The sequence below is a fragment of the Mus musculus genome, chromosome 4 (assembly GCF_000001635.26).
Source record: "Mus musculus strain C57BL/6J chromosome 4, GRCm38.p6 C57BL/6J".
Classification (NCBI taxonomy): Eukaryota; Metazoa; Chordata; class Mammalia; order Rodentia; family Muridae; genus Mus; species Mus musculus.
Genome location: NC_000070.6, coordinates 19,109,416 through 19,122,615, shown reverse-complemented (window position 1 = coordinate 19,122,615; position 13,200 = coordinate 19,109,416). Strand labels below are relative to the sequence as shown.

At 37.7% G+C, this 13,200-nt stretch overlaps 1 protein-coding gene across 1 annotated transcript in view; it reads left to right on the top strand.

Moving 5' to 3' along the window:
- Window positions 1-65: 65 nt before the first annotated feature.
- Window positions 66-13,200, top strand: part of Cnbd1 (cyclic nucleotide binding domain containing 1) — a 354,571-nt gene continuing 341,436 nt past the window's right edge. Inside the window, exon 1 of the mRNA NM_001371269.1 lies at window positions 66-217. Within this exon, the coding sequence (NP_001358198.1) occupies window positions 130-217 (88 nt within the window). The 5' untranslated portion in view covers window positions 66-129. The remainder of the gene's footprint in view (window positions 218-13,200) is intronic.

Sequence of the window (13,200 nt, the reverse complement as noted above, 5' to 3'; positions counted from 1 at the left end):
TCTGTGGGCTTGGCCTATCAGAGTGGACCATGAAGGTTCTTGAGGGTTCTAATGTGTCATGTTCCAAAGATAAGTATGTTCCTCTAACACTCAAGTAGTCTCTATCCACCTGCCTTATAAGATGACAAGATGCCTGTGGATTCTCTTCCAAACAGTATTTTGGCCCACATGTTAGCCATTAGCAATGTGCCTCCTCCTCCACTTCACAGTTTGCCACGTAAGTGACACTTTTATGAAGGCCCATGCCTTCGTTGTTGTTTCCAACGGTACTTGGTTTGTTGTAAGCAACAGGCATTTGAGAGTCAGTGGGAACACAGAGGTACTTATAGCACATTATAGCCTAGTAATGGAGAGACATAGTTGTACAAGCCTGGCATTACGATATGAGGCTATTTCAACCATTTAGGTCTCAAATATCGTTTTCTTTGTAAAATCGGGATCTTGATAAGTTCTTGGAGCTTCAACAATGCTCTTATTATATATAAATATCAAAATACCTTGAAGGAAGAGAGATTCCTTGTGATATTCCAGGGAACTACAGACAAGTGTTTCTGGAAAACCTCATCATGTCTACTACGAGTTGGTCCTACTTCTATGAGTGTATTTTCCATAGGGATTTCTCACTTTAAGTTTGAAAGGGGAAAAAGTAATTCGATTATTCTGACTGAAATATATTCCTATTTTTCTTTCATGTTCTAGCTTTTGATTTTTTTAGCTCATAGGTGTTATAAATACAGAATTAAATATTTTGAAAATTATACATTGAACAGTATTTATTCTGTGTAGTCAGTCAATGTAAGCCCAGGATGTTGTACTAGGGTAGTATATAGGGTTATGGCTATGCAATTCTTACATGTGTTTGGAAAGTACTCACTAGTAACCTACAATAGTGTCTGTTGAAATCCAACAACAGCTTTAGGTAACATAAGTAATACTAGTGGCTCAGAGCTAAGTAAACAATTCTCATATTTTTTTTTCTATCTTTCCATGAGAGTTAACTTCTAGATAAAATTTAATATTTCACTATTATCATTTCCAGAGAAAAGATATAAAATGCAAAAACTTATGCCTTTTGAAGAAATATATTATGTATTTGTGTGTATGTAAAATACATCTAGATACACATAAAATATTAAATACATATCATACAAACTATAATTATTAATTGTTACTTTGAATATTTATTCCAATAAAAATATTTTATACTTTTTTACCAAATGAAGTTAAGTCCAAAAGCGATTTTCAAAATAGTATGTTTACCATAAACTTTTCTATTTCTATTTAAGTGGCAATAGTTATTCAAATAATTTTGCTTCAAACCCACTACTGTCAGATTTTATTTGTGGAAAAATAAGTTACCCCGGGACTTTTTTTTTTTTTTTATCAATTCAGGAAGTGTAATAGCTGGGAGTTAAAAGATCAAATTAATTTAGAATCAATGGGATGAGATGTGTGCTACCCTCTGCAGTCTCTTCCAAGGACACTTGACTTCTGTGAAGTGATTAAGAGATGAGAAATCAGCAATAATTTAGATCTCAGTGCTGAATGGAGCACAGTGGAGAGCAGTAGACAGTGGTGTTCCTGGTATTCTCTGTAGTGGTTCTTAGTGGATATTCTGTGCCGGAGTCTGTCCTTTGGAGATATGTCCTACTTGCTTAATGGCTCGGTCTTTGTGTTATTAACTCCAACAAGCCTACAGTTTTCCTTAGCATACTTTGTTGTTACAGCTGAAACAATATTCTCATGAAAGCTCAGAGTAGAGATGCTTTGTAGAGTGACTCAAACTGTTTCATATGGGAGCAATAAAAGTACAAATGTTCATAAATAGGGATGCTTGGTTAAATACCTAGAACATCTAGCCAGTATACACATCTTTGTTTGCTTTGAGTTTGGCCAGTAAAATTCGACTTAGCAATACATGCTTGTTTTCTTTTTAAATATTTACATGTGCATAATGTTTTAAAACATTTACACTGAGTACTTCCTAGGGAAAATTTATAAGTAGTTTCTCTCTTTTTTTTTTTCCATTTATTTCTGAAAAAAAAGAAAAAAAATGCACACACACACAAAGCCAGAAACCCTGTGAAGTCTGTGGTAGGCAGAGCAACAACCCAGCAATGATATCTACATCCTGAATTCCAACAACTATGAATATGCTAAGATACTGAAAAGGCAAAGGGTTGTTATGGCTACAGCTAGAATCAAGGCAGCTAAATCAGCTGCTCTTGTGCTGGAGAGAATATCAGAGATTGTAGTGTACACTGAAACTCTAAGACTTGTCAGAGAAAGGAGAAGATGAAAAAAAGACTTGACTGACTACCACCAGCTTTGGAGACGAGGGAAGACATAAGACAGGGAGGCATCTGGGCAGTGCCAAGAAGCTAGAGAAGACAGAGATGAATTCTGCCCAAAAGTGTTAGGAGTATCACAATCCTGCTTAGAACTTCATGCTAGCCCAGTGACCTACTTCCCACTTATGGTTTCCAGAGTAGTAACACATCACATTGATGTTTCTGGTAATCATTTACATGGACAAGAAAAAAAAACATACATGCTCTCTCTTACAATTAAAGGTAAAGAGGCTTACATACCATAGTAGAAGTCACAATGGGGAACAGGTGGATGCACCTCAGAGTATCCTCACAAAAACCACAGCATCAAAGTCTGTAGAGACTTCAATTGCATTTTGCATTTTGTTTGCTAAGCACCTCCCAATTCAAAGGACTCCTCCCAATGACAGCTCTTCAAGCTATGCTCTGGTTCTTCTCGCCTATGAAGTTATGACTCCTAGATAGTGCGTGCAGACCAGCCTCCTGAGTTGGTTTCCAGTTAGTTTTTGTTTCCTTTAGGAACTTTCAACTCTTCCCTCTCTGTAATCTTCTGCTTGTGATTCAGAGCTCTTTGCAGCTTGATAAGCCTAGGGAAATGGGTTTTCTCAAAAGCAAAGAAGTCTTTTCACATTTTATTCTCGACGAGAACTATTTCAAAGAACTTGGAGTTAGAGGAGTGTATTTAATGGTTTTCTCACCTGCATGAAATTGCGGATGTTGGAAACACTCACACTGACCTACTATTACAACTCTTGAAGCAATAGAAGCAAGAGAAAGCATGGGAGGGGAACACAGGAGCCTGCCTGCAGGAACCCTTGGACTTGCAGTTAGGAGTTTGGTCTAGTGAGCTTTGCTTTTGTTAATGCGATTCTCCTCCATTTCTCTCATATTTTTTAGGCTTATCTTTCTGAAGAAAGTTTTAAAAATAACTTGCATGCTTATTTTTAGCTCGTCTGGGAGGAATTAGTGCAATAGTGCTCTGCTTAGTTTGTATCAAAACCACTTAAAGTTCACAAGACCATTTGCATGTTTATGTTGCTCGTTATCTTTTATTACGATACAGAAGGAAAATAAAAGAGTTCGAGACCCCAGACATTTTAGGGAAACTAGAAGTAAGATGGTACTCTTAAATGAATGGTTTTCTCTGCTCTTTTTGTCTTCTTGTGTGTTTTTACTGAAAGCCTAGAAATATCACGCTGCCATTCCTAAGACTTCAAGGGCATTTTTGGTAATTTGAGAGTTCTTTAACAGCTAAAGATTAAATGAGTCTCAAAACATGTATTGAGAAGAGTGAGCTGGGATGATTTTAATAATCTTAAACCCATTAAACCTCTCCAGGCAGGCTGGGGTGAGGAGGAGCAGAAGCAGAGGGGATTGTCAGTAAAAAACGAAAGCTGTAGAAGTGTATTGTAACGCTAAAGCAGCATGGAAAAGAAAACTGGATATAAAACAAGCAAGGATGAGAACAGAAGTTCCAAGAAGACAGAAAAAGAAAAGATGGTTGATGATGTGTTTCTCTGTGCTTAAAAAACAGTAAGTATTGGTATTGCCAGGAGACAACTTAGGGAACAAGGCATACATTGGAAGATTTTTAAAAATATTTTTCAGTGTAAAAGAATGTCACTTTTTGTTGTTAATAGCATGGAGAAAAAAATGGACATTTCACTGGAGGAGAAAAACAGAAAGGGAAGCTGGGCAGTGTGGCACAGACCTATCTATAATTGCAGCTGGAATCCTAGAATTCCAGGCAGAAGGCAGAATGATTTCGCTGATCTAAACACCAAAGTTTTGTTTAAAAAAATATTCCTTTCTAAAAAAATTATAATCATCAATCACATCTATCTCAATATATGCATATCTTTGTTAGACAATCTTGAGTGTATTTTAATATAAATGTTTAATTTTTTGAGAATTTCATATTGGAATATTGAGTTTACATCATTCCTCCGACACCTTGTGTCCCCTCATTCTTTTTGAAATTCATGACCTCTTCTTAATTATTATTGGTTTTTATACAACGTACACACAAACAAAACACTAAAAAGCAATAAACAGACCTAGTGAATCCATTTGGTGTTATTTGGATGTATTTGTGCTTGGGCTACGCACCTTGAGTGGTTATCTTATCATAGGGCTCCTCCTCTGGACTCATTCTCTCTCAGCAGGCATTGACTGCTGATAGCTGTTCACCTGGGGGTGGGGCCTTGAAAACTTCTTCTACCTTGCCATGTGTTATGCAGGTCTTGTTAAGGCCGTCATATTGTCGAGGTTTCTTGATTGTAGCTTCTCTGTCATACACAGAAGACTATCTTGCAGCACACATCTTAGTTGTCTGACTCTTGGAGTCTTTCCATTTCCATGTCCTTGATGTTCACTGAGCCTTGAGTATGTGGGTCATATTGGAAATCATCATTTGGGATTGGGCACAAAGTCAGCACATTTGATCAGTTGTGGATCTCTGTGTCATCTCTACTTCTTTTAAAGACCAAAAAGAGTTTTGTAAGTGAGAGGTATTCTTATCTGATTGTATTAAAATTGGCTTTTATAAATTAAATTCCAAGAATTTCAACTTGAGCACAATCATGCCTGAACAGGAAATGGTGAAGAAAATGAAAATTCTTGCAAGTCAGATGTGTCTCCTAGATGCCAGCTTGATCTCCCGGAGGCATGCAACAGTTGTGTCCTCAGTTTATCCCAGAAATTAGTTTTGTTATCAAAACTACTGTAATGTCACTCCCTCAGCCAGATGGACCCAGGCTCTGTCACTTAACTAACCTTTGGTCTTCCTTCCAATCTGTAAAGGGAACCATATATTTATTTTGTAGAATTGTTAAAGAAATTTGGTCACATTAATACTCAGAAGCTTAGGGTTCTGTTCTCCAAATCTTAGCTGACAATTTATTTCCTCTAATTAGTATTTATATATTTCAAGATGTGGCTAGTATCTATCACTGTGTCCTACTTTTTACATTTCCATTGATACAATATTCCTCTATCCTTAAAATGATTATCTTCCCTTAAATCTGTCAGTACTGATGCTTAGGAAGCAATGACTGTGGGGCAAGCATAAGGGGATTTTTCATGATTAATTAGACATTCAAAGGTTCACAAGAGGGGCATTTGAGTACAGGAGCATGGAGAAGCTCTCCAGCAGGCCAACTTCCCAGAAAAATGGCTTCTCAAGGTGGTGGACTATAGCCTATAAGGTAAAATAAAGTCTCTTCTCCACCCCCAAAGTTGTTTTTGGTCAGTATTATATCATACTAGTAGAGAACAAATTTGGATACTTGACGAGAAAGCTAAAGAGTTTGGCTATTTGCAGCTTCTTGATACATAATATATTTTTTTCATATCATCCTAGGAAAAGCCACATACAGTCTCTTATGAGATACATACATAACTTGCCAGCATTTCACCCCATTCTGTACATGTCTCTTCAATGTTAAATGATATTTTCACTGCTCATAGGATTTTCAGGTATATATATTTCATTTTTCTCTTTTGTCTTTGATGCCTATGGCTTGTTGTTGTTGTTGATGATGATGCTATATACAAGAAAGTATTTCTCAGACTCACATGGTTGCCACCTTTTTTCCTGTCTACTCACTTTAGGGTTTTTCAATTTCAGGCTTTTTAGTTAAATCTTTAATACATTTGAGTTGATTTTTTGTACTACCATGTAGGGAAAAAAAAAGGTGCAAATTTTTGTCTTTTTCATGTGGATATCTACTTTTCCCAATACCAAACCCTAAAAAGATTATCTTTCCTACATTTATGTTCTCAGGAACTTTCTTGAAATTTAAAGGTAAATGGACAGATTTTTTTTTAATTAGGTATTTATTTCAGTTACATTTCCAATGTTATCCCAAAAGCCCCACACACACTCCCCCACCCACTCCCACTTCTTGGCCCTGGCATTCCCCTGTACTGAGGCATATAAAGTTTGAAAGACCAATGGGCCTCTCTTTCCACTGATGGCCGAGCACAGAAACTTAGAATACCCAAGATATAAGATACAATTTGCAAAACACATGAAACTCAAGAAGAACGAAGACCAAAGTGTGGACACTTTGCCCCTTCTTAGAATTGGGAGCAAAACACCCATGGAAGGAGTTACAGAGACAAAGTTTGGAGCTGAGACGAAAGGATGGACCATCTAGAGACTGCCATATCCAGGGATCCATCCCATAATCAGCTTCCAAACGCTGACACCATTGCATACACTAGCAAGATTTTGCTGAAATGGACGGATTTTTAAAAACCTGCTTCTGTTTACTGCTATGTCTATGTTTACACCAATATTGTGCCACTTTGATTATAAGCTTTTTAATAAGATTTTTCTTTTGGAATAAGCTTTGTTCTCTTCACTAAAGATTGATTTATTGTGAAGAGTCTTTTGTTGGTGTTCTGTATGAACTTTAATATTGATTTTCTATACTGGTGGAAAATAACATTTGGATTATTGTAGGGTTGCATTGAATCTTTAAATACTATGGATCAGTATGGACATTTAAAAAGTATTGATATTTTCCATGAACATGGGAATGGAATTTTAAAGATATGTGTGGTAGGCTATTTTATTTTCTTACATAGCATTGTTTTTTACTTAATAGGGTTGTCTTTTCTTGATAATATTCATATTTACTTAATCTAAATGGTTGTATATTTGACCTTGAATGTAGTAAGAATCTTGCATATAATTTATTGAATAGTTGTCTGTTCTTCAATCCTGCTGCTCTGATTGCTATCCAAATCTATCCACAGTGATGTGATGTTAGAGAAAGAATGGAAGGCAGGACAGCTAAGATAAAGAAAGTACTGGTTTTTTTTCCCTTTAGTTTCTTGTTTTGGATGGACTCAGCCTTGTTTTCTTTTCTTTTTTCCATCCAAGCAATAAATATATAGCATCCAAAAAGTTTAATAATTCAACTACTTCCCCCTGGCTTCATCAGGAATAGTGTGGTTGATGCTTCCTGGCTATTACTTGATATTTCTGTTTCTTTCTATCCTGGAGCACTTGTTTGACAAGTCTCTGCATCAGCTGCTTATAATAAAATAACTGCTGTGCTTTCTATGTCCTGATCACAGGAGACTGACTAATAAAATGAGAATTTGTTCCTAGTTAGTTTTGTCATTTCAACCAGACAAACATATCACATATGGTTTAAGTGTTAGTCTTTTGAAATGTGTGTGGAATGGCTTTATTTTGGCATATTGGCACATACTATATTATTGTTGATCTTCTGATTTTACTTAGCTTTCCTGCTTACACTGTTTGGACTCCTTTCCCCAGACTAGCACTCTGTCTGACTACTTAACTCTGCCTTTTCTTCCCTGGTCTCACCTCAAGGCTATTCTTTTTCCTTTCATACCCCTCTGTGCTTTCCTGAATTATAACCTTATACTCATATATATAAAATAGACACATATAAGCATATAAGGAAAAATTCAGTTTATCTTTTAAAATCTGGTTTATTTTGTTTAACATGAGGATTTCTAGATGCATCATTCTTTTTTTTCTTCTTTTTTCAGATTTAATGAGTTCATATTTTCATAGCCAAATAAAATTCCATTGTGACTATATGACCTACTTTCTTTATCTATTCCCCTGTTGGTGAATGTCTAGCTATTTTTAACAGTCCATTAGTAACACGGATGTACAGTTATCTTTATGGGAGGACGTTTAGTCTTTTGAGAGAATATTCACAAGAGAGATTATGTCAGCATGATGGATCAGAGACATAGCTCCACCCTGCCACACTCATCAGCTTAAGAAGCTATCCTAGACTTTTAAGGACTGAAACTCAGGCCAAATAGGGGTTTGTGATTTGATGTTGAAAAAGGATTCAGAATTAGCTAGTAGAGTGAATCAGAGCATGAGAGTTAAGAGGAAGATAATCAGAAAAAGGAGAGTATACCCAAGTGTGGTACAAAATTTTCCAAGGAGAGCAAGCTATTACCTAAGCATTAGTTCATATATACCATTCTGGTGGCTACATTTCAAAAAGTTGCTAAAAAAGAAAAAAAAATTCTCCATTTTTCTCTTATTTTTTTCTGATAAGAGAGACATATCAGGTGGCTCCAGAGACTGATCAGTTGAAATTATAATCTGATCATGTGAAGCCAGAAGCCATTACATTTATATCAGGAGTTAAATGTGTAGATTCTCCACATGAGGTGGTCTAGAGAATTTCAGGTTCACAGAGGGGAAGGGAAAAGGACCACAAGCAGTGTTAATTGTGCAGGAGTTCCGGAAGAAAAGGCTTCAATTAGATTCAGGCATAGAATCTTCTCTCTCTCTCTCTTCTCACAACCCCAAATGTCTTCTGCTTCTCTGACTTCTAGAGTGGCTCCACCAGTTCACATATCAGCAGTTATCACAGCTCCCTGCTTTGCCAGCATGAACATGCTCATCAGCAGGAGCATGTTCTTCTTTTCCTTCCTCTCTTTCTTTCTTCCTTTCTTCTTTTCTTCTTTTTCTCTGTCTTTTCTTTTTTTTGGTGTTTAAAATTCATTAAAAAAAAAACAGTAAGATATCTTAACAAATGCATAACCACCATTTTCTTTTCTTGTTTTTTTTTTTGTATTTGTTTATTGGTTATTTTATTTATTTACATTTCAAATGTTATCCCCTTTTCCAGTTTCCCCTCTGCAAACCCCCATCCCAATCCCTCCCCCCTTGCTTCTATGAGTGTGCTCCCCAACACATCCACCTACTCCTGACTTCCTTCCCAAGCATTCCCCTACACTGGGGCATCAAACCTTCACAGGACCAAGGGCCTCCTCTAGCGTTGGTGTCAGATAAGGCAATCCTCTGCTACATATGCAGCTAGAGCCATGGGTCCCTCCGTGTGTCTGATTGGTGGTTTAGTCCTTGGGAGCTCTGGGGGGTTGGAGGGCGTCAGGTTGGTTGATAATTGTTTTTCTTCCTATGAGGTTGCAAACCCCTTCAGCTCCTTCAGTTCTTCCCCTAACTCCTCCATTGAGGTCCCTGTGCTCAGTCATATGGTTGGTTTCAAGCATCTGCATCTGTATGGGTAAGGCTCTAGCAGAGACTCTCAGGAGACATCCATATGAGGCTCTTGTCAGCAAGCACTTCTTGGCATCAGCAATAGTGTCTGGGTTTGCTAGCTACATATGGGATGGATCTCCAGGTGGAGCAGTCTCTGGATGGCCTTTCCTTCAGTCTCTGTTCCACTCTTTGTCCCTGTATTTCCTTTAGACAAGAGCAGTTTTGAGTTAATATTTTCGAGAAGGGTGGGTGGGCCCAGCTCTCAACCAGGAGTAGTTACTAACCTCTGGATGTAGTCTCTACAGGTTCTCTCTCCCCTTAGTTGGGTATTTCAGCTAATGTCATCCCTGTTGAGTCCTGGGAACCTCTTGCTTTCCTGACTTCTGGGACTTTCTGGTGGCTACTGCAAGTTTCCCATTCCTCACTGCTACACACTACTGTTCAATTTCCTGACTTTTGTACATTTCTCCCTTCTCCTCCCACACCTGATCCTTTCCTCCCTTTTTGTTTACTCTCCCTCTTTTTGATTCCTTCAAAGTCCCTCCCACCCTCTACTTCCTGTGACTATTTTGTTCTCCCCTCTTAGCAGGACTGAAGCATGCATACTTTGGTCTTCCTTCTTGAGCTTCTTGGTCTGTGAGTTGTATCATGGGTATTCCAAGATTTTTGCCTAATATCCACTTATCAGTGATTACACACCATATGTGTTCTTTTGTGATTGGGTTACCTTACTCAGATGATATATTCAAGGTCTATTCATTTGCCAGGGAATTTCATGAAGTCATTGTTTTTAATAGCTGAGTAGTACTCCCTTGTGTAAATGTACCATATTTTCTGTATCCATTCCTCTGTTAAAGGATATCTGGGTTCTTTCCAGCTTTGGCTATTATAAATAAGGATGCTATGAACATAGTGGAGCATGTGTCCTTGTTATATTTTGGAGCATCTTTTGGGTATAAGGCCAGAAGTGGTATAGCTGGGTCCTCAGTAGTACCATGTCCAATTTTTTGAGGAACAGCCAGACTGTTTTCCAGAGTGGTTGTACCAGCTTGCATTCCCACCAGCAGTGGAAGAGTGTTCCTCTTTCTCTACATCCTTGACAGCATCTGCTGTCACTTTTGTATTTGATCCTAGCCATTCTGACTGGTATGAGGTGGAATCTCAGGATCATTTTAATTTGCATTTCCCTGATGACTAAGGATGTTGAACATTTCTTTAGGGGCTTCCTGGAGATTCAAGATTTCTCGGTTGATAAATCTTTGTTTAGCTCTGTACCTCATTTTTAGTAGGGCTATTTGGTTCTCTGGAGTCTAACTTCTTGGATACTAGCCTTCTATTTGGATGTTGGATCGATAAAGGTCTTTTCCTAATCTGTAGGTTGCCATTTTGTCCTGATGACAGTGTCCTTTGACTTGCAGTAGCTTTTCAATTTTATGAGGTCCCATTTGTCTATAATTGATCTTAGAGCATGAACCATTGATTGGTGTTCTTTTCAGGAAAATTTCCCTGTGCCCATGTGCTTGAGGCTTTTCCCCACTTTATCTTCTATTAGTTTCAGTGTATCTGGTTTTTACGGAGGTCCTTGATACACTTGGATTTGAACTTTGGTACAAGGAGATAAGAATGGATCTATTTATATTCTTCTACATGGCAACTGCCACTTAAGCTAGCACCATTTTTGGAAATGCTCTTTTTTTTTTCCCACTGGAATTTTTTTTTTCTTTGTCAAAGATCAGGTAACCACAGGTGTGTGGGTTTAATTCTGGGTCTTCAATTCTATTTCATTGATCTACTCATCTGTCTCTGTACTAATACCATGTGGCTTTTCTTACTACTGCTCTGTAGTACAGCTTAGGTCAGGGATGGTGATTCCCCCAGAAGATCACTTATTGTTGAGAATAGTTTTCACTCTCCAGGGTTTTTGTTGTTTTCAAATGAATTTGAGAATTGCTTGTTTTAGCTTTTTGAATTGGTTTGGAATTTTGATGGGGATTGCATTGAACCTATTGATTGCTTTTGATAAAATGGCCATTTTTACTATGTTAATCCTGCTGATCAATGCGTATGGGAGATCTTTCCATCTTCTGAAGTCTTCTTCAGTTTTTCTTCAGAGATTTGAAGTTCTTGTCATGCAGACCTTTCTCGTGCTTTGTTAGAGTCTCAGTAAGATATTTTATATTATTTGTGACTATTGTGAACAGTGTTGTTTCCTTAATTTCTTTCTCAGCCCCTTTATCCTTAGAGTAGAAGAAGGCTACTGATTTGTTTGAGTTAATTTTATATCCAACCACTTTTCTGGGTTTATCAGCTGTATAATTTTTCTGGTGGAGTTTTTTGGGATCACTTAAGTATACTATCACATCTTCTTTAAATAGTGATGTCTTTACTTCTTCCTATCTAATTTGTATCCCCTTGACCTCCTTTTGTTGTCTAATTGCTCTAGCTAGAACTTCAAGTACTATATCGAACAGATAGTGGGAGAGTGGACAGCCTCTTTGAGTCCCTGCTTTAGTGGGATTGCTTCAAGTTTCTCTCTATTTATTTTGATGTTGGCTACTGGTTTGGTGTATATTGCTTTTATTATGTTTAGGTTTAGACCTTGAATTCCTGATCTCTCCAATACTTTTAACATGAAGGGTTGTTGAATTTTGGTAAATACTTTTTCAGCATCTAATGAGGTAATCATGTGGTTTTTTTCCCTTGAGTTTGTTTATATAGTGGATTATGTTGATGGATTTATATATATCGAACCATCCCTACATCCCTGGGATGAAGCCTGATTGTCGTGAATGATTGTTTTGATGTGATCTTGGATTTGGTTTCTAGAATTTTATTGAGTATTTTTTAATTGGATATTTTATTTATTTACATTTCAAATGTTGTCCCATTTCCCAGCCTCCCCTCTGCAAATCCCCTATCCTATCCTCCCTGATCCTACTTCTATGAGGATGCTCCTTCACCCACCTACCCACACCCACCTCACTGCCATAGCATTTCTCTACACTGGGTCATCAAGGCTTCACAAGACCAAGGGCCTCCCCTCTCATTAATGCCAGATAAGACCCCTTCAGCTCCATCAGTCCTTCCCATAAATCCTCCATTGTGGTCCCTATGCTTAGTCAGATGGTTGACTGCAAACATCTGCATCTGTATTGGTCCAGAACTGGCAGAGCTTCTCAAGAGACAGCTGTATCCAGCTCCTGTCAGCAAGCACTTCTTGGCATTAGCAATAGTGTTTGGGTTTGGTGTCTGCATGTGGGATGGATACCCAGGTGGGGCAATCTCTGGATGGACTTTCCTTCAGTCTCTGCTCTATTCATTGTCCCTGTATCTCCTTGAGACAGGAGAAATTCTGGGTTAAAATTTTGGAGATGGGTGGATGATGCCATACCTCAACCGGGAGCCATGCCTGACCTTTAAATATGGTCTCTACAGGTTCTCCCTCCCCTTTGTGGATAATTTCAGCTAATGTCACTTTTAAGCTTTCACTTTAATTATTTTGTATCTATTATATTAATTGTATGTGATATCAATTAATATATTATATATACAATATTAATTATATATAATATATGTCACTTGTGCATGTGAACTTTCTTCAGATGAGTTTCTGATGTAAGAACCTAACTTCCTTCAGGTTGAACCAGTAAAAGAAATTTGTGGCTAGATCTATGCCAAGTAAAGTGGGAACATTAGTTGATTAGACCAGGAAAATATGTCTGAACTACATGGCTAGAGCTAGATTTTAGGGTAAAGGAAGGGAAGCAGGTAGAGGGAGGATTATGACAGCGAGGGTTATAATTACCTGACAAAATTGCATTGTGAACAAAGCAGGCACGTTTGCAGGTATCATGGCCA